The 23,070-nt window shown below is 37.8% G+C and overlaps 2 protein-coding genes across 5 annotated transcripts in view; one reads left to right on the plus strand and one right to left on the minus strand.

Moving 5' to 3' along the window:
* Positions 1-10,005, minus strand: part of LOC117340223 (E3 ubiquitin-protein ligase CBL-B-like) — a 51,462-nt gene extending 41,457 nt beyond the window's left edge. For all 4 annotated transcript variants that reach the window (XM_033901977.1, XM_033901976.1, XM_033901975.1 and 1 more), the window contains exon 1: positions 9,459-10,005. In XM_033901977.1, the coding sequence (XP_033757868.1) occupies positions 9,459-9,988 (530 nt within the window). In that variant the 5' untranslated portion in view covers positions 9,989-10,005. The remainder of the gene's footprint in view (positions 1-9,458) is intronic.
* A 232-nt stretch (positions 10,006-10,237) lies between these two features.
* The window catches only part of LOC117340225 (TBC1 domain family member 23-like), a 30,712-nt gene continuing 17,879 nt past the window's right edge, over positions 10,238-23,070 (plus strand). The window contains exons 1-8 of the mRNA XM_033901978.1: positions 10,238-10,310; positions 15,208-15,316; positions 17,993-18,098; positions 19,759-19,963; positions 21,587-21,710; positions 21,978-22,102; positions 22,309-22,355; positions 22,901-23,004. Of these exons, the coding sequence (XP_033757869.1) occupies positions 10,282-10,310; positions 15,208-15,316; positions 17,993-18,098; positions 19,759-19,963; positions 21,587-21,710; positions 21,978-22,102; positions 22,309-22,355; positions 22,901-23,004 (849 nt within the window). The 5' untranslated portion in view covers positions 10,238-10,281. The remainder of the gene's footprint in view (positions 10,311-15,207; positions 15,317-17,992; positions 18,099-19,758; positions 19,964-21,586; positions 21,711-21,977; positions 22,103-22,308; positions 22,356-22,900; positions 23,005-23,070) is intronic.

Below are 23,070 nucleotides of genomic sequence, written 5' to 3' on the forward strand. Positions count from 1 at the left end.
AGACATATATTTGTGACAAATACATTTCAAGTAATTATCAATTTCTGATGAATTAATTAATAATAGTATGATCAATTAACAACTTTTCTGTTTCACTTAAGTCTCTGTGTATGATGGTTATCCTATACACCAATTTCAAATGTTGTATTGTTTGTATTATTAATGTTGTCGATTTTGCCAAGCACTCATCGATGAGGGCAAATCGAAAATAAAGCCATGACCTGAAATGTCTATTTGGTGTTCTAGTCTTTAATAATTAAAGACACCAAATTTCTCCAAATATGGAAAAAAAAAATTCACCCATCAAACTTATAATTAGTCAACATCTACATTTTGACCAATCACAGGACTTCATGGTGTTTAATTTGTAGTGTTATGATACAAGGAACACATATGCATGCAAATACATACACAAATGCCTAGACCGTATACGTATATCAACACAGTTTTTCTGGTAATGTTTTGAATATTCCAATCAATAAATTTTAATTTGCATGTTCACAACTAGTGATGTCACTTATTTTATAACAAATATAATAATATTAATGCAGATGACCTACACCTAAATTCTCTTCTCCCTATAATTATAAGCTATTGCCTAATGTGTGATGTTCTTCAATTTATTTCCCATGCCAAATCTATGTAATTAACTACAAATTGTAATACATGTACGTACACACATATGAAATAAATAAATAAACTAATAAACAAGATTTCTCTATAATCCTGTTCTTTCTGATAATTAGCAATTGCAATAACAACCTACAAATATCAAAATCCAATGATGGCTATCTTATGGACAGTCTCAAAACAAATGCAAGGAAAACCCAATTTTATACCGATATACTGGTATATCACAATAAAGGTCTGGTTTTATACCGATATACTGGTATATCACAATAAAGGTCTGGTTTTATATCGATATACTGGTACAGAGCAACCCGCTTATTTGCATAGCCCTTTTTCCATGACAAAATATGCAAATAACCGGAGTATTCGTATAGGCGGAGTTGGGTTTAGGCCCCTCTTATACACGTGTAGATCGTCAGGTAGGTACTCAAAAAGGGCGCTATATGATTGTTTACGTTATTTGCATTAAAAATATAAAATCTAAGAGTAAATACGAAATACATGGGTTGTTATTCTTTATAAATGTACACATAAAAATATTTGCATACACTTCATTATTTACTACTTGTCACTCTGGGTCCGATATCGGTCATACACACGTGGGTTGGCACTACGATGTACAATGTCATCGTTTCAATTAACATTCATTATCGTCTCGAGATGCGTTGTGTTCCTGCTATGAGTATATTAGTTGTTTGATCATAGATGATGAACTGCTGAAGCAATAGACTGTCTTAAATGACCGTGACATGCGTATTGCTGTTTGGGTTTGTTTTGGAAAATGGCGCACACACAAAAAGAGTTGTCGTTCATTACACATATGCCCCCACAATGCAACGCGCCTAGTAAACAATCATGGCGATCGCAACCTGTCTCAGCGAGTGTTCAAGTGCACAGAACACAGGTTTGGATCGATGCTATAATAAATAAACAAGATCATCAAAAGATGAGGCATATACAATTATATTCAGTAATTCTTCTGCACAATGCTACTGATATGGTCTGGATAATAACTAAATGTCGATTTCGATGCATCGAACGTAACCTGTAATGACGGAGTGTGAACCAATGATTAGATAACGTTGTATATCGTGTCGAATCAATATGTAAGTTAAAACACATTTCATCAAACTTTTATTACGGGAAAATCACAAAAATACCCTAAAATCAATTAAAATATTTCGATTTTTTGGAATTTTTATATGCATATAAGCGGGAGTCGGTGTTTTAGTCGATGCAAATACACGGGATTGAAATACAAAGATAAAGAGGAAGAAAATCGGGACCTGAGAATTTTATGCAAATAAGCGGGATATTCAAATAACCGATATGCAAATAAGTGGGCTCCTCTGTATATCACAATAAAGGTCTGGTTTTATACCGATATACTGGTATATCACAATAAAGGTCTGGTTTTATACCGATATACTGGTATATCACAATAAAGGTCTGGTTTTATACCGATATACTGGTATATCACAATAAAGGTCTGGTTTTATACCGATATACTGGTATATCACAATAAAGGTCTGGTTTTATACCGATATACTGGTATATCACAATAAAGGCCTGGTTTTATACCGATATACTGGTATATCACAATAAAGGCCTGGTTATATACCGATATACTGGTATATCACAATAAAGGTCTGGTTTTATACCGATATACTGGTATATCACAATAAAGGTCTGGTTTTATACCGATATACTGGTATATCACAATAAAGGTCTGGTTTTATACCGATATACTGCATGGTATATCACAATAAAGGTCTGGTTTTATACCGATATACTGGTATATCACAATAAAGGTCTGGTTTTATACCGATATACTGGTATATCACAATAAAGGTCTGGTTTTATACCGATATACTGGTATATCACAATAAAGGTCTGGTTTTATACCGATATACTGGTCTATCACAATAAAGGTCTGGTTATATACCGATATACTGGTATATCACAATAAAGGTCTGGTTTTATACCGATATACTGCATGGTATATCACAATAAAGGTCTGGTTTTATACCGATATACTGGTATATCACAATAAAGGTCTGGTTTTATACCGATATACTGGTATATCACAATAAAGGTCTGGTTTTATACCGATGTACTGGTATATCACAATAAAGGTCTGGTTTTATACCGATATACTGGTATATCACAATAAAGGTCTGGTTTTATACCGATATACTGGTATATCACAATAAAGGTCTGGTTTTATACCGATATACTGGTATATTACAATAAAGGTCTGGTTTTATACCGATATACTGGTATATCACAATAAAGGGCTGGTTTTATACCGATATACTGGTATATCACAATAAAGGTCTGGTTATATAATTATATACCGATATACTGGTATATCACAATAAAGGTCTGGTTTTATACCGATATATACTGGTATATCACAATAAAGGTCTGGTTTTATACCGATATACTGGTATATATATCACAATATTTACCATTGTATGGCACTGCCACTATATAACCCTACCAATTCAGTTGAGAGTTCACCAGCCTATGAACTGCCAACAGGAAGTGATCTCTGCTACTGGTAAGCGCGGGAAATTTGAATTTGAAAATTTCAAAACAAAAATCGCATGACAAATAAAAAATCGCAGATGGTAAATATAAGAATTGAACGGCTTTCAGTTGGCATTCATAGTCAATATGAATGCCAACTGGACAGAGGCAAATTCAACATGAAGCGCTAGCGCGCTTCATGGAATTAAAATGCCTCTGTCCAGTTGGCATTCGTATTGACTATGAATGCCAACTGAAAGCCATTCAATGCTTAAATAAAGGTCTGGTTTTATACCGATATACTGGTATATATATCACAATAAAAGTCTGGTTTACTGTATCTCATCATGAAATATTTATATTTTCACTCAATTCAGACTCAATGAACCTACCACAGTTAACTCGAGTCATTTTTCAATGAACTATATCAAGTCGGGCGTAGGAATACATTTGTCGAGCTTGGACTATATTTTTTAATTCCTTTTCAAAAATGATCATATTTATTTATATGAAATAAATTCCATTAAAAATCATATTTGTTTTAATTCGTTATCAAGTTTGTTCATGAAAGAAATCCTGAAAGTAATAACCATATGTAGACAAAGAGTGATGACGTACATTTCGGTAAGTTCGGTGGTAGACTTGCACAAGTCCCTATTTGTCAAGGACAAAATTTTATACAAAAATATCAAAAAATATAAATATAAGGATTGAATAAAGTGATGTTGAGGTGTATGGGGGTATAAACCTCAATAGTTCATTGAATTTGTTGATCAAGACTTATTGATCAGGTTTATACCCCCATACACCTCAACATAACTTTATTCAATCCTTAAATGAACACTGTAATTCAGTTTTTAGAGTAGTGCAGATGCTTGAAACTCCTTGAGGTCTATTCAAGCACTTTTATGATCCTGTTTAACATGTGCAATGGCGGCAGATGAAGAACCTTACGATTGTGCCAAACGAAAAGACAAAGTACCATTTATATGTCCGTGTAGTAACGAAATAACCTTGACTTTTCAAAATGTGTGCAGTTGTATTATTATTGCAAAGAAAAACAAAGCATGATAAAAGTAATAAAAGCTATATATATCATGGACTGTTCAGGAGTCCCTTATATAATTAACATAAAGTCTTTTGGGGGCTTTTTGGGGCCGTTAATGGACCTCATTCTCAATAGAAATGATTTCATATTTAAGCCAAATTCCCAAAATTTTACTCCTGGAAAACCTGATCTTCTCAAATTCACCAATTTTCTTCCCAAAATGAGACAAAAGGGCCCTTTCCCAAACCAGTGAGAAAAGGCCCTGGACACAATGTACATGTTATAGGATATCTAGTCCTCCGGTCACCATCTTCTAATAGCAAGGTATATATATACGTATACGTAGTAGACAATGACAGTCAGAGAGTGGGAACATTGAAGGAGGGGGACAATGACAGTCAGAGAGTGGGAACATTGAAGGAGGGAGACAATGACAGTCAGACAGTGGGAACATTGAAGGAGGGAGACAATGACAGTCTGACAGTGGGAACATTGAAGGAGGGAGACAATGACAGTCTGACAGTGGGAACATTGAAGGAGGGGGACAATGACAGTCAGACAGTGAGAACATTGAAGGAGGGAGACAATGACAGTCTGACAGTGGGAACATTGAAGGAGGGAGACAATGACAGTCTGACAGTGGGAACATTGAAGGAGGGAGACAATGACAGTCTGTCAGTGGGAACATTGAAGGAGGGGGACAATGACAGTCTGACAGTGGGAACATTGAAGGAGGGAGACAATGACAGTCTGACAGTGGGAACATTGAAGGAGGGAGACAATGACAGTCTGACAGTGGGAACATTGAAGGAGGGAGACAATGACAGTCTGACAGTGGAACATTGAAGGAGGGAGACAATGACAGTCAGACAGTGGGAACATTGAAGGAGGGGGACAATGACAGTCTGACAGTGGGAACATTGAAGGAGGGAGACAATGACAGTCTGACAGTGGGAACATTGAAGGAGGGATATAATGACAGTCTGACAGTGGGAACATTGAAGGAGGGAGACAATGACAGTCAGACAGTGGGAACATTGAAGGAGGGAGACAATGACAGTCAGACAGTGGGAACATTGAAGGAGGGAGACAATGACAGTCAGACAGTGGGAACATTGAAGGAGGGAGACAATGACAGTCTGACAGTGGGAACATTGAAGGAGGGGGACAATGACAGTCTGACAGTGGGAACATTGAAGGAGGGAGACAATGACAGTCTGACAGTGGGAACATTGAAGGAGGGAGACAATGACAGTCTGACAGTGGGAACATTGAAGGAGGGAGACAATGACAGTCTGACAGTGGGAACATTGAAGGAGGGAGACAATGACAGTCTGACAGTGGGAACATTGAAGGAGGGGGACAATGACTGTCAGACAGTGGGAACATTGAAGGAGGGAGACAATGACAGTCTGACAGTGGGAACATTGAAGGAGGGAGACAATGACAGTCTGACAGTGGGAACATTGAAGGAGGGGGACAATGACTGTCAGACAGTGGGAACATTGAAGGAGGGAGACAATGACAGTCTGACAGTGGGAACATTGAAGGAGGGAGACAATGACAGTCTGACAGTGGGAACATTGAAGGAGGGAGACAATGACAGTCTGACAGTGGGAACATTGAAGGAGGGGGACAATGACAGTCAGACAGTGGGAACATTGAAGGAGGGGGACAATGACAGACAGTGGGAACATTGAAGGAGGGAGACAATGACAGTCTGACAGTGGGAACATTGAAGGGGGGAGACAATGACAGACAGTGGGAACATTGAAGGAGGGAGACAATGACAGTCTGACAGTGGAACATTGAAGGAGGGAGACAATGACAGTCTGACAGTGGGAACATTGAAGGAGGGGGACAATGACAGTCAGACAGTGGGAACATTGAAGGAGGGAGACAATGACAGTCTGACAGTGGGAACATTGAAGGGGGACAATGACAGTCTGACAGTGGGAACATTGAAGGAGGGAGACAATGACAGTCTGTCAGTGGGAACATTGAAGGAGGGAGACAATGACAGTGGGAACATTGAAGGAGGGGGACAATGACAGTCTGACAGTGGGAACATTGAAGGAGGGAGACAATGACAGTCTGATAGTGGGAACATTGAAGGAGGGAGACAATGACAGTGGGAACATTGAAGGAGGGGGACAATGACAGTCTGACAGTGGGAACATTGAAGGAGGGAGACAATGACAGTCTGACAGTGGGAACATTGAAGGAGGGAGACAATGACAGTCTGACAGTGGGAACATTGAAGGAGGGAGACAATGACAGTCTGACAGTGGGAACATTGAAGGAGGGAGACAATGACAGTCTGACAGTGGGAACATTGAAGGAGGGAGACAATGACAGTCTGACAGTGGGAACATTGAAGGAGGGAGACAATGACAGTCTGACAGTGGGAACATTGAAGGAGGGAGACAATGACAGTCAGACAGTGGGAACATTGAAGGAGGGAGACAATGACTGGCAGACAGTGGGAACATTGAAGGAGGGAGACAATGACAGTCTGACAGTGGGAACATTGAAGGAGGGAGACAATGACAGTCTGACAGTGGGAACATTGAAGGAGGGGGACAATGACAGTCTGACAGTGGGAACATTGAAGGAGGGAGACAATGACAGTCTGACAGTGGGAACATTGAAGGAGGGGGACAATGACTGGGAACATTGAAGGAGGGAGACAATGACTGTCAGACAGTGGGAACATTGAAGGAGGGAGACAATGACAGTCTGACAGTGGGAACATTGAAGGAGGGGGACAATGACAGTGGGAACATTGAAGGAGGGAGACAATGACTGTCAGACAGTGGGAACATTGAAGGAGGGAGACAATGACAGTCTGACAGTGGGAACATTGAAGGAGGGGGACAATGACAGTCTGACAGTGGGAACATTGAAGGAGGGGGACAACGACAGTCAGACAGTGGGAACATTGAAGGAGGGGGACAATGACTGTCAGACAGTGGGAACATTGAAGGAGGGAGACAATGACAGTCAGACAGTGGGAACATTGAAGGAGGGAGACAATGACAGTCTGACAGTGGGAACATTGAATGAGGGAGACAATGAGTCAGGCTGCAGTAGGACCAGTTAATTTAAGGAGGGGCAGTGCTGAGAGCTCTATTGAAGTTAAGTACAAGCATTTTACAAATTGTACACATTCATTCAAATATGGTCTTTAAGATTTTTTTGTACATAACTTATATATATGCACCCATGCATGTCATAACTATGATGAGTTTTTACACAGCGAGCGTTACTTCTGTCAATTTCATGTAAAAGGAGAAATCCAAACTCCAAATTCAGAAGCATTTGTCTCTGTTAAATGAAATTATAACCAGCATGCCCCATTTATTTTTCTTATCAGGGGTAAAGTGTACCCCTGTACAGAAAATTTCAGGGGTACAGGCTGAAATCAACGGGTACAGGCAAAAATGCATAAATAAATAGTTGAAATGTTCTGTGAGCGCCATGTCTGCTTAAAGCTATTTAGTAAACGGGAATGATGTCACACTGTACGAACGTAACATATGATTGCGAAAGATTGCGACCTAGATGAGATGCAGCGTAACATTATTCAGGTTAGGAAATAACCGAGATATGTGGGTCGCCTTATATATATCAGCCAATCGAAATGGAGGATTCGCCGGAACCGGAAGCAATTGTGGCTGATAAAACATTGCGAGAATGATCGAAAACAATTCATAATGTGTTGTACTGTATCTTATCGTACTTTCTTCTGTTGACTGTTTATAATTTTAGTTTTCATACCCGATATTACGTGTGTGCATTGTACCCCTGTTATCAAAACTTTGTACGTGCATACTAATATTGATGCGTGAATCACGTACAGTTGTACGTGATGGGGCATGCTGTTATAACTGAAGTAACCTGGGCTTATTATAAGTGTAAACATGACAGATAAAAAAACTGGATCACTGGAACCCAACTTGATACCCTATGTATGTCAGGTGATGAATCAAATCATACACTTATATCAACTTGTAGCTTGTGCATCGATGTTGCTCAAGCTAAGAATGTGTTCACTATATATACTGGATCTTCAATAAATAACATGCCAAAATATTTTCTGGCTAAAACATGCTACATCTCCGACAGATCACTTTGTGGGAAAGACCAAGATAGTCAGACTGCAGTGAGAATATTGAAGGAGGGGGACAAGGACCTCTGCTAATTATAGGAAAAAAACCTACAGGTAATATTGCAAAAAGTCTTAAAAAAAAACAAACTTTTCAAACAAATAAAAAATGGTTATTACAAACAAGTTCGGATAAAGGATTTTCAGGGGGGGGGGGGGGGGGGGGGGGGGGGGGGGGTATGTGCCAAATTACAGGGGGTAGGGGGGTCTGGGGGAACTTACCCAGGAAAATTTTTTAACAGGTAAATGCAAAATCAGGCATTCTAGTGTATTTCACAATAGATTCATACAATTTTAGGGGGCATACACGCCCCACCTTAAATCCACCAGTGACAAATTATATCTAAATGCACACTTAATTTGACTTACACTGGATAAAGTATTCATAATTGAGATAGACATGGGTTTACACTGACGACATGTGTTTATATATATAGGTCATTATTCGTTAAGATGGAAAGTTATATAATTAGCTTCCTTTTAGTGAAATATCAGTAATTAATTATTATGTCACTGTGATATAATGCTGTCCTGAATATTTGTTAGCGATACTCAAAGTGTCAATGTAAAGCATATCAAGGGGATTCACTGGATCATATATATATATATGAGTATCAAGTACTGCGCAGCATGTTCCTAAAACACATTTCATGATATTGAATGTGCCTTGCCACAGGATCCTGCTGTGAAGTATGCACAACTATATTGAATAAGGCCAGTGGGCTCAGGGAATGGTGTATAGCGATATCCCTGAGGATAAATCTTGCCAAATGCACTCAGCCTACATACACAAGTGGTTTGGGTAGATTAATGACTAACTTCCGGTTGAAGAAGGCTCCTGCCAAGTCTACGTGAATTGTACCGAGTGTATATAACACTATCACATAATAGAACCCAGTTTTATAATATACTGTAGCAATAGCATAATACATAAACACTACAAATATTTGTGCATAAGTGAATAATGTAGTCACCAATGAAAACGATGTTCAAATCACTGAATCCGCATAATTATCGTTTTTTGGACGGTTTGACAGCTGCTATTCAGGAATCGGTGCATAAAGATCAACGGATACTTACTTATCCCCAAAAGACTTTTTCCACCAATCTGATGCATCACTTTTAGTAATCCTGAAGTTTTCACCAGTAAAAACTCCACTTGGATAAAGAGCTTTCAGTTCAGCCAACATGTGAGAAAATACCAAGGAAAGTTTTGTCAAATTTCTCCTGTAGTGTGAATTCTCATCGAACATTTTTTCTTTGCCTTCTTTAAATAACTTAATAGTGTTTTTGCACTTGTTCATGAGATTTTCGATAAAAATCCTAAAATACTCGCATTCATTGAGCGTCTGTAAACGGTCGTCGTGTTTACTGTAAATAAGTCGCAAGTGCTGGTAAGTATCGGGTAAAATGTCGAGGATGAATGGAGGGCTGTTTCTCAAATTCATTCGAGGATGTTGGCACAATTTGACGACTTTGTCCATAAGTTTCCATGACTTTTCTATCGTTTTTTTGTCCACGACCAGTTTCGGAGGAGCCAGCACTCCTTGAAGTAGACCTATAACGCCCCCAAAATTTTTGGTCGGGGCGTTCTTCCCTCTATTCGCCATTTTGGCTTCCTGGTTAAATTTACCTTATTTTTAGTAGTCCGAGTGGGGAATCCCCCGTCATAACATCTGTTGGGAATAAGGTAACATTATTATGAATGAAAGCAAAATATTCAATGAGGTGATCTTAGTGCGATACTTTTCATATTTTGTTTATATTTTGTAATAAAAAAATAATAATATTAAGAACAGAATTGACAATCACCACGTAAAATAACATTTTGTTTTTGTGAATGACTTTTCAGAATTTACGACATCCCTTTCCGCTTTATGTTATACACGTCAAACTTCACAAGATGGCGGAGTCTGTTGACGATACAAGCTGGTAAATGTTAATTATTTCGATTAGGTCGAATGTTTACGCTACATTTTATTATAATTTAATGCAGTTTAATTCATTGCTTTTTGATTTTATAGAATTGTCTTAGAGATATTGAAATATGATGCGTTATGTTATATACGATGGAAATCCCAGCGATATCGTGTTTACATATATAGATCTGTTTGGAATCTACTGTTGACAGCTGATATTGACTCACTGATATAGATACATATTTTTTTTTGTTCCCATGCAACGGATTTCACTATTATAGTGATATTTCACTATTATAGTGGTATTCCACTATACTAGCTTTATATAGCTATTAACAGTAGAAAATGGAAGTATTTCTGCCAGAAAATGTATACGTGATTAAAAGCGAGAGAGTTATGATCGGTAGGTGCATTGTAAACCTTAAGTAATATCAAATCAACATTACAAATGAATGGGTAACAAAATTACCTAAAAACTTAAATCCATCATTCGATGAAGTCAGTCACAACCTGTTACTCCACAAGCTCCATCACTATGGCATCAGAAGGAATGTCCATACCTGACTTTTAAATTTCTGTCAGACTGAACATGCACATGCAGTCAGTCCTAATTGAAGGTGAAAAATCTAGCTATGTGTACCAGTCATATCAGGAGTCCCCCAGGGGTCGGTCCTCAGGCCAAAATTGTTTGTGTACTATATATGTACGACATGCCACTGGGTCTCGCGTGCACCTCCTCAGTTAGGTTTTTTGCCGACGATACTATTATGTACATCACGGTTATATCCACTGAAACCTCAAACACCCTGCAGAGTAATCTGGATAAACTAGCAAGACGGGACAAACTCTGGAAAATGGAATTCCATCGGGGGGATGATCCCCAGAAGTGCAATGTCCTATCAATTACAAAAAATAAAACCCCTCTGAAATTTTATTATTATTTACACAGACATTGCCTGAACATTCTGCAAAATCTAAATACCTGGGTGTCACTATTCAACAAGATCTCAAATGGGACTCACACATATACATATAACAACTACAGTTCTATGATCGCACAACGTTCCAAGATGTGCACACAATATCTGCATGAAGTTTGCACTATGTGCGATACAGATCGTGCAGGAAAATGTGAGCACGATGCGCGATTGGAACAGTACATGTGTCATAGCTAAAATGAGTAATGCATCATCTAATGATTCAATTTGTGGAACGATTGTAAAAGATATGCAATGATTAACATTTTACGAGGCAGCTAATTACCATATTTTTGTTGAAATATACACAATAATTATTAGGAATGAAATTAAATACTGATGTATAATGAGAAAAGTTATCTTAATCATTTTAAAGAACTTTATATAATTTGCTCGCGACCGAACGTCGTCGAGGACAGCTTTAGGCCTAGGAAAGTCGAAGAAATGTGAACACTCTGAATCACGATGATTTCAAATTAAATATACTAAATAGTTATCAGGATTCTTGATACATGGAATTTGAACTTTGTTTTATCATTATGTAGCAACACCATATTTTATTGTGTACATGTGAATTAAGAAAATAATGTATCTATACGTGCATGTACATGTGTATACCCACATTTGACAGAACAGCGACCAGCAAGATTATATACAGGATATATAAGGGTGTATAAGATCACACATCATAAATTAAAGTAGCCATTAACAAGGGCCTCCATCTAATTATAACACCACAATTACCTAAGTCCAGACACTCACACACACTCTCCTATAGCTATCAGATCCCTCATCTAACACCACAATTACGTAAGTCCAGACACTCACACACACTCTCCTATAGCTATCAGATCCCTCATCTAACACCACAATTACGTAAGTCCAGACACTCACACACACTCTCCTATAGCAATATCAGATCCCTCATCTAACACCACAATTACGTAAGTCCAGACACTCACACACACTCTCCTATAGCTATCAGATCCCTCTTCTAACACCACAATTATGTAAGTCAAGACACTCACACACACTCTCCTATAGCTATCAGATCCCTCATCTAACACCACAATTATGTAAGTCCAGACACTCACACACACTCTCCTATAGCTATCAGATCCCTCAACTAACACCACAATTACGTAAGTCCAGACACTCATACACACTCTCCTACAGCTATCAGATCCCTCATCTAACACCACAATTACGTAAGTCCAGACACTCACACACACTCTCCTACAGCTATCAGATCCCTCATCTAACACCACAATTACGTAAGTCCAGACACTCGCACACACTCTCCTATAGCTATCAGATCCCTCATCTAACACCACAATTACGTAAGTCCAGACACTCGCACACACTCTCCTATAGCTATCAGATCCCTCATCTAACACCACAATTACGTAAGTCCAGACACTCGCACACACTCTCCTATAGCTATCAGATCCCTCATCTAACACCACAATTACGTAAGTCCAGACACTCACACACACTCTCCTATAGCTATCAGATCTCTCATCTAACACCACAATTACGTAAGTCCAGACACTCACACACACACTCTCCTGTAGCTATCAGATCCCTCATCTAACACCACAATTACGTAAGTCCAGACACTCACACACACTCTCCTATAGCTATATCAGATCCCTCATCTAACACCACAATTACGTAAGTCCAGACACTCACACACACACACTCCTATAGCTATCAGATCCCTCATCTAACTCCACAATTACGTAAGTCCAGACACTCGCACACACTCTCCTATAGCTATCAGATCCCTCATCTAACACCACAATTACGTAAGTCCAGACACTCACACACACTCTCCTATAGCTATCAGATCCCTCATCTAACACCACAATTACGTAAGTCCAGACACTCGCACACACTCTCCTGTAGCTATCAGATCCCTCATCTAACACCACAATTACGTAAGTCCAGACACTCACACACACTCTCCTACAGCTATCAGATCCCTCATCTAACACCACAATTACGAAAGTCCAGACACTCTCACACACTCTCCTATAGCTATCAGATCCCTCATCTAACACCACAATTACGTAAGTCCAGACACTCACACACACTCTCCTATAGCTATCAGATCCCTCTTCTAACACCACAATTATGTAAGTCAAGACACTCACACACACTCTCCTATAGCTATCAGATCCCTCATCTAACACCACAATTATGTAAGTCCAGACACTCACACACACTCTCCTATAGCTATCAGATCCCTCAACTAACACCACAATTACGTAAGTCCAGACACTCATACACACTCTCCTACAGCTATCAGATCCCTCATCTAACACCACAATTACGTAAGTCCAGACACTCACACACACTCTCCTACAGCTATCAGATCCCTCATCTAACACCACAATTACGTAAGTCCAGACACTCGCACACACTCTCCTATAGCTATCAGATCCCTCATCTAACACCACAATTACGTAAGTCCAGACACTCGCACACACTCTCCTATAGCTATCAGATCCCTCATCTAACACCACAATTACGTAAGTCCAGACACTCGCACACACTCTCCTATAGCTATCAGATCCCTCATCTAACACCACAATTACGTAAGTCCAGACACTCACACACACTCTCCTATAGCTATCAGATCTCTCATCTAACACCACAATTACGTAAGTCCAGACACTCACACACACACTCTCCTGTAGCTATCAGATCCCTCATCTAACACCACAATTACGTAAGTCCAGACACTCACACACACTCTCCTATAGCTATATCAGATCCCTCATCTAACACCACAATTACGTAAGTCCAGACACTCACACACACACACTCCTATAGCTATCAGATCCCTCATCTAACTCCACAATTACGTAAGTCCAGACACTCGCACACACTCTCCTATAGCTATCAGATCCCTCATCTAACACCACAATTACGTAAGTCCAGACACTCACACACACTCTCCTATAGCTATCAGATCCCTCATCTAACACCACAATTACGTAAGTCCAGACACTCGCACACACTCTCCTGTAGCTATCAGATCCCTCATCTAACACCACAATTACGTAAGTCCAGACACTCACACACACTCTCCTACAGCTATCAGATCCCTCATCTAACACCACAATTACGAAAGTCCAGACACTCTCACACACTCTCCTATAGCTATCAGATCCCTCATCTAACACCACAATTACGTAAGTCCAGACACTCGCACACGATCTCCTATATATATAGCTATCAGATCCCTCATTGTAAAACAGGCTGCCGCAAATTCTCCTTCTTTCCAAGAACCGTATCAGATTGGAACCAATATACTTCCATCTGACTTATATATAATTAGCTTCTTCTCTATCTATAGACTGTTTAAAGTCTAAACTCAAATCTCTAAATAATTTATCTTGCTTCCTTTTTGCACACACAATCCTTAATATTGACAAAATCTTCAACATGATGAAGAAGGTCAATTATACAGTAAAAGTAGAAATGTGTAATTTCTCAGTGTTTCATGCAAGAAGGGCTGTTAGTAAATATACACACAGTGCAATCTACCTATCGACCTGTATAGCTCGGTTAACCTATAATAGCTATTGTCGATACAAATTTCACTGTTATAACTTTATTTTCAAACTACTGCTACAAAGAGCAAATCAAAGATGCCTTCGAAAAAGGCCATTGAGAAAAGTGTACCAAGTTAATTGCAAAAAAATATATACAGTAATTTGTTATAAAGATAACCATGGACTTGGACCAAAATTTGTCTTTTTGACTTGGTAGCTTTTTCCAGATTATTCAGTATACATGTACATAGAAAGTGAAAACTCTTTTTCCAATAAATATGCATGTACAGGTTTTATGTAACATTCATTATTCTTTTTTCATATTTATCTTTTTTTTTTCAAACATTTTTGTCTTTTGTTGTCTTTACAGGGTAACAGATCTTGAAACTGCACTCATAGAAGAGTGTGACTTTGGAACACTTAGGAACATCTGTAAATGTCGCCCGGTGCCAGATCACTTAAGGGCAGAAGTATGGCAGGTTTGTGTCAATATGATAATACATGCTCATTATATGTACCTGGATGACATAAAGTATCTACAGCTTGACAGTCTAGCTTCAGTGGCTTATAATACTGTTACAGGGGTGTCCCAGACATATGTGTCTTTGATGCAAGTTTGATCTGCCGGGACCCCCCAAAAAACATATTGTGTCATATGGAACACACAATCTGAAAATAGAAAATAAAATACTGTCACATCTGTATTTGAAATGTATATGAAACAATAATTAGTCAAAGACTGATTATAGACTTACATATTAATTGGTCTTTGAAATGTGCTAAACACCTATGGTTTAAATATCATGTTAGATACCCCACAGCCTTGCGCTGTGATTGGTCAATACTATTAATATAATCTTTTTTTTTTGGTGTGTTTGAAAGATTGCACATATTACTGCAATAGTGTCAAAGCATGCGATTAACCATGGTGTAAAAACAGCCGGCTTGACAACACAATTAATACTCGATTTGTTCACAATGTCACCGCGAAAATTATCAAATGATTTAAAATTGACAGAAGAAAAAACTGAAGACTTGATTAATAGCAAAACCACTGACGATTCCAGGGTTACTTTCATTGATGGCACGGACAGTGAGGCGCTTAATAATGACAATCAGAACCTGGCTCAGCAAAGAAAATAAAATATTAACAAAATGGCTTTAGACATGTAATTACTTACAATCATATGAAAGCATTGAATCACTATAATGAAATATAATCTTTGTAAACAATCTGGACAAACAAATCCATTCACCACCGGATGAAAAAGCACAACACTAACAAGACACAGGAGCTCACAATTATTCAATGAAAAAAAAAAACATTTAAAAAAAGCTGTGTGAAATGTAAGTGATCGAAATGGAAAAGCTGCAAACAAGCATACAGATACGACATTTAACACAAATTAGGACAGATTATATTTATACAATGGCCAAAGAATATTTCAGCAGATAAATTTAGGAGCTTAAAGGAACATCAGAAATTAAATAGCTGTTGTAATGTTGATGAGTTGGTCACATCAAGCTGCCCCGAAGAACAAAGTCAGGGATCACCTCAAACAAAAAGGACTAAACAGGCTTACAATGTATCAATCATATCGGTCCTGCAGTTCAGGAAATGAAATTGGATGATGTAGTTAGGGCAAAATGATATTGTTGTTTTATTAGCTATTACAGTTGACTTGTATAAAAATCAAAGACCCAACCAGTTAACACAAGTCATAAAATTTACTTGATATAATATCTAAGCTGTCTGCTGAAGTTACTCAGGGAGACATAAATTTGACACTATAATATATATACATGTAGCTAGTTAAGAATAATTCTGAATTCTGGAAGTTCAATTGCATCAAAACTTGACCATTAAAATCAGGATTATATAATTACTGATACATTGATTCCAAGACAAATAGACAAGTATAGACTAACATAGCTTTATAATAGTACTTTTTATTGTACCAAATTTGAAAATGTAAGTGTCTCTCATCTGTAATCCTAATTAGCCAATTTCATAATTTACCAAAAATTGCTGTATTTCAAACTAAAAAAATATGACTTTAATTAATGATAACAAAATGCTAATTTCTATGCTTAAACTGTGTCCTTGCTACTCCTGCTTAGCGCTCAGCTAATTCGGAGTGGGACGACTGGTTCGCCCGTTGTCAGTATAATGTGACTGGGTGGGGTGTGCTGCTGGGTGTCTTCGGCAGTATGCTTCAGTGAGGTAGCACTATAAATCTGCAAAAGTTCCGGCCTATCACAAGGAGACTTAACACGAACATACCGCAGCCTCCCAAAACACACATACGCACTCACCACACGCATACATGTCGCACGCATGGGAGGCCGTCCTTAAATGACCTTAGCTGTTAATAGGACGTTAAACAAAATAAACCAAACCAAACCAAACCTTGCATCCTCATATTCAAAATTTCCCAGGGGATACCCACCGGACCCCTTCTTGTACTCTCCCTGTGATCCTAAAGCATGCAGAAGGGCCTTTGGCCCTTACCCATCTACAGGGCTCCCTTGGTTGGTGACCCAGGGAAACTCCTAGGTTCGTTCAATTGCCCAACTGTAAGGCATTTGACAAAAAAAACACCCATCAACTAGCTATATCTATATATATGTAAAGTCAAACTTGTAATAGCGGACACCCTAATGAAAATTGTTTTACTATGATAAGAATTATCTTTACTTTTTTTACAATGTTGAGTATTTGTCTGAATAGATATTCAGTATAGTATGATATTGGAAGATTTTTTTAGAAACTATAGGCTTAATATAAATTATTAAAAATATCAGCTCTAATTTTTGTGTCAGATGAATGATTGAAAATTAATTAATTAAGCATTTATCTTTAATTATTTGTCTTTTATTCATTTGTTTAAGTGTTTAAATATAATAAATCAGGAGACATATAGTGTACTATGAACAGACTTTGGTTTGTTTCTTCCTTTATAAGGGACATAACTCGTTGAACCTCTATATAAAGGACACCTCTCTATAAAGGACACTTTTGCCTTGTCCCTTAGGTGTCCTTTATAGACAGGTTCGACTGTACGTATAGTCATCTTCCTTGATAAACTGTACCTGGTAGTTGTCTCACTTGATCAGGTCTTGACGATGAATACTCTCATTTTTTAACTTTTCAGATTTGCCTAAATGTACAGAACAAAAGTGACAGCATGGGGACTTTTGATGGTCTGTATGACATGGAGGAGCAAGGACGAGTGAGGGAGGATTGCCGTACACTTGTTGGTATGTACCTAGGATCACTGTCCCAAGTATCATGGCTCTCTGTGAGTAAGATTGTAGGGCTCGGTTTGGAATAATAAAGCACAAAGTATTTCATTCTCATCAGAAGCTATCATAATAAAATATTACAGTAATGTGGATTTTTAAGTTTGTCCTGTTTCTTCTTCAAACATTTGAGGGATTATTACTGACATGGACCCTGGATGCGCTTGCAAACCTTTTGTTTTTTTTTCTGAAAACCATCAAAGATGGCTTCCAAAGCTTCTGATTGGCTAAAACATTTTGTCCACAAAATGGCTGCCCAGTGGAGGACAATTTAAAATATTGTTTTGTTTCGATGAAAGAGTGTTACAGTGGACCACGATAATCTGGACACTGATAGCCCGGGAAAAAATCTGGTCGGAAATGTCCGGGAATGGATTTCCGTTATGTTATTCATACTCACCATTCCAGAAATTCAGATTTTGAATCCAGAACTCCATATTGGGAGTGGAATGTAATTTCATTACAATATTATATATATGTAGTAATGTTCCGGCAGTAATCCGGATGATTTTTCTCACCACATGGAGAAAAAAAAGTCTGAGTCAGTCACTCGTGTCGACAGGTGAACAGCTAGCTCTCTAGACACACTGAGTAGACAAAACAACCGCTGCGAGGTCTCAGCCCCAGGCATTATGGTTGGCATTATCATGATTTGTGCAGCTCAGTTTTTGTAACTGTACTTTGCTTTTCTATACAGCAAATTAATTAAAGGATTATAGACTGGCCTAGTTTTTGTTTCAAACGTAAAGCATGTGATAATTACGACCTCAGCAATAGATTTATTTGCAAAGTCAGTGAAATTTGGCAGTCTGGATGACGGTTTGGCCTAGGAATGAAGGTGTCCGGATTATCAAGGCTCCACTGTTTATAAGTGTGGTATGACATGAGAAACACGATGGTGAAACCCATTTTTTGATTGGACAATTTTGAGGTTTCTGATTGGTCAAAATGGTGTACTCTTGTGGGAATTTTTAAAAATCTACTGAATTGTCTGATTTTTAGGTGATCAGGCCAAATGACTTACAGCCATCATGTTGCATCTATTGTTGTCTGCAGTCCACCTTCCATAAATATAACATTTTCGACAGCCAAAAAAACGGTCATTTCGTTTGAAATTTCAAAAATCTTCTCAAGATTCAGATATGGTAGAATCAAATTATCTTCATAGATAAAAGGGTCTTAAAGTGCTTTACTAAAGATGTGAAATTCATGGCCCTTGGGTCTCCCAGTTTCCCCTGGAAGGGGCTAAACTTTACTTTAGTTTATATTATGGGAAATCACATTCTTGAACATTATTTAATTTCCTGTGGAAAAGATTTAAACTTGGTAACAATTATCAGTATCAGAATACAGACCCCACTAACTAGCTGACGTAGTCCGGTATGTGTGCTTAGATTTCTACAGTTTCCTTTAATTTTTGAGACCCTGACCTAGCATCAGATACTCTTCAGCCTTCAAATCAGTAAGCTAGATTTTGATAAAGAAGTTCTATTGTTTTTTGACAGGTTGAATTTTGTTCGTGTCTTAAATCAACTAAAAGTAACTTTAATTTATATTTATGTATAGAACTCAGGTAACCGTTAAGGCCCCATGGGCCTCTTTAAATTTTGTTTGACAGATAAACTTGGCAATGAAGAGGAAGACAAAGTGTCTATAGTCAGCGATTTAGAGTCCATAGCAACATTCTTCTCCAAGTCCCGTAATGAAAAGTACACATCAGACAATGGATGGCTGGATATTCTACAACCATTGTTATCTCAGAAACTTGGACGAGGAGAGGTCTATAACTGTTTCTACTCACTAACCAACAAATACATCCCCAGGTATAAGATGTATTAACATGTAGGATATCATCAGTTAATGTATCTCTATATCGTACACACTGTCAGGTGATATCATCAGTTAATGTATCTCTATATCGTACACACTGTCAGGTGATATCATCAGTTAATGTATCTCTATATCGTACACACTGTCAGGTGATATCATCAGTTAATGTATCTCTATATCGTACACACTGTCAGGTGATATCATCAGTTAATGTTATCTCTATATCGTACACACTGTCAGGTGATATCATCAGTAAATGTATCTCTATATCGTACACACTGTCAGGTGATATCATCAGTAAATGTATCTCTATATCGTACACACTGTCAGGTGATATCATCAGTTAATGTATCTCTATATCGTACACACTGTCAGGTGATATCATCAGTTAATGTATCTCTATATCGTACACACTGTCAGGTGATATCATCAGTAAATGTATCTCTATATCGTACACACTGTCAGGTGATATCATCAGTTAATGTATCTCTATATCGTACACACTGTCAGGTGATATCATCAGTTAATGTATCTCTATATCGTACACACTGTCAGGTGATATCATCAGTTAATGTATCTCTATATCGTACACACTGTCAGGTGATATCATCAGTTAATGTATCTCTATATCGTATATCGTACACACTGTCAGGTGATATCATCAGTTAATGTATCTCTATATCGTACACACTGTCAGGTGATATCATCAGTTAATGTTATCTCTATATCGTACACACTGTCAGGTGATATCATCAGTAAATGTATCTCTATATCGTACACACTGTCAGGTGATATCATCAGTTAATGTATCTCTATATCGTACACACTGTCAGGTGATATCATCAGTTAATGTTATCTCTATATCGTACACACTGTCAGGTGATATCATCAGTTAATGTATCTCTATATCGTACACACTGTCAGGTGATATCATCAGTTAATGTATCTCTATATCGTACACACTGTCAGTTGATATCATCAGTTACTGTATCTCTATATCGTACACACTGTCAGGTGATATCAGTTAATGTATCTCTATATCGTACACACTGTCAGGTGATATCATCAGTAAATGTATCTCTATATCGTACACACTGTCAGGTGATATCATCAGTTAATGTATCTCTATATCGTACACACTGTCAGGTGATATCATCACTTAATGTATCTCTATATCGTACACACTGTCAGGTGATATCATCAGTTAATGTATCTCTATATCGTACACACTGTCAGGTGATATCATCAGTTAATGTATCTCTATATCGTACACACTTTCAGGTGATATCATCAGTTAATGTATCTCTATATCGTACACACTGTCAGGTGATATCATCAGGTAATGTATCTCTATATCGTACACACTGTCAGATGATATCATCAGTTAATGTATCTCTATATCGTACACACTGTCAGTTGATATCATCAGGTAATGTATCTCTATATCGTACACACTGTCAGGTGATATCATCAGTTAATGTATCTCTATATCGTACACACTGTCAGGTAAAATACGATTATTATACTCACAGTAGGAATATTCCATGACTTTTGATTAAACCTGGTTATTATGGTGAAAGATGTGATTTTCATGAATTGCATGCCATTAATTTCAGAGACTGTAAGAAGAATGGGAAGCCATTCCACTTGTTTCGCCTACTTTTACAGTACCATGACCCAGAACTCTGTTCTTTCTTGGACACAAAGAAGATTACACCAGATACCTACGCACAGACCTGGGTAAATGGACATTAGTTATTCTGGTCACCTAGTGAGGCTCTGATTAACTGGCTATGCCATCTAGCAAGCTTTGATTTTTTGAAAAGTAGTGATGTCACAATGATCAATTTGTTATTGAAAATCAGTTGGTAACCCTTCTGATTCACAACAATTGATTGCAAAATCTCTTATCAATTAACCGGTTCAACAAAAAATACATCTGTCAATAGTAATAAAAATGTCCTTTGTTAAGTTGTATTTTATTTCTTTGATTAAATTGTGTTTCAGTTCCGTAGTTTATTTGCTGCTACCTGTGACCTGCAGGTCATCAAGTACATGTGGGATGTGTACTTCCAGCACGGTGATCCTTTCCTTGTCTTCTTTATGGCGCTTGTCATTCTCGTCAATGCCAGGTATTTTGTTTAAAATTGTGTATGTTTAATTATTAGTTCACCTGAAAACTCCTTTTAATTATTTCTTTGTATGAAACATGATATCTTTGTTACAGAAGTTGATCATGTATTAATATAAACATGATATCTTTGTTACAGAAGTTGATCATGTATTAATATTAGATTTAGTAGATATATTTGTTGTAAATGAACGTTTTTATTTAAAGGGACCAATTGATGTCGAGTGAGGGAGAGAGTAAGCAAACTCTTATAGGTAAGTGAGTCCTTCATGCCCTGTAGATATATACGTCCTTCATGCCCTGTAGATATATACGTCCTTCATGCCCTGTAGATATATACGTCCTTCATGCCCTGTAGATATATACGTCCTTCATGCCCTGTAGATATATACGTCCTTCATGCCCTGTAGATATATAAGTCCTTCATGCCCTGTAGATATATGTCATTTAAGTCAGTGTATTCAGCTGTCTCAACTGAGAGACTGAACAATACTTATATTGAAATCAGCATTGAGGTCATACAGTAGGACGCCATGCTTGAATATTGAGCGTGTGCAAGTTTTATAAAGTGCAATGTATTTGCATCAATCAGATCTGAAAATAAAATGTGTAAATTACAACGGCATGCAACTAATGTTCATATTAAGTATTCATAGCTTTCTCTTTAAAGTTTGTAAATTCTGAAGCTATCAGTGATCCCTGATAGTTTTATTAAACTTGGGTCAAATGATATATAGATCATGTAGACTCTACAAACTTTTAAAAGTCATAGTATTCTGATATTGTCATCGTTTTCCAGAAATGCTGACAATGTTTCCTGGAGGATTGGAGGCTGAAGACATAGAAGATTTTTGCTCACTTGCCCAGTACTATGCATCTAAAACTCCTCAGTCATTCCGCAGGGTAGGTTTTATTCCTGATCCTGACCAGACAAAAGTAAATTGTGAAGCATTTTACTGTAAGGATTGT

This window comes from Pecten maximus, chromosome 13, assembly GCF_902652985.1.
Source record: "Pecten maximus chromosome 13, xPecMax1.1, whole genome shotgun sequence".
NCBI lineage: Eukaryota > Metazoa > Mollusca > Bivalvia > Pectinida > Pectinidae > Pecten > Pecten maximus.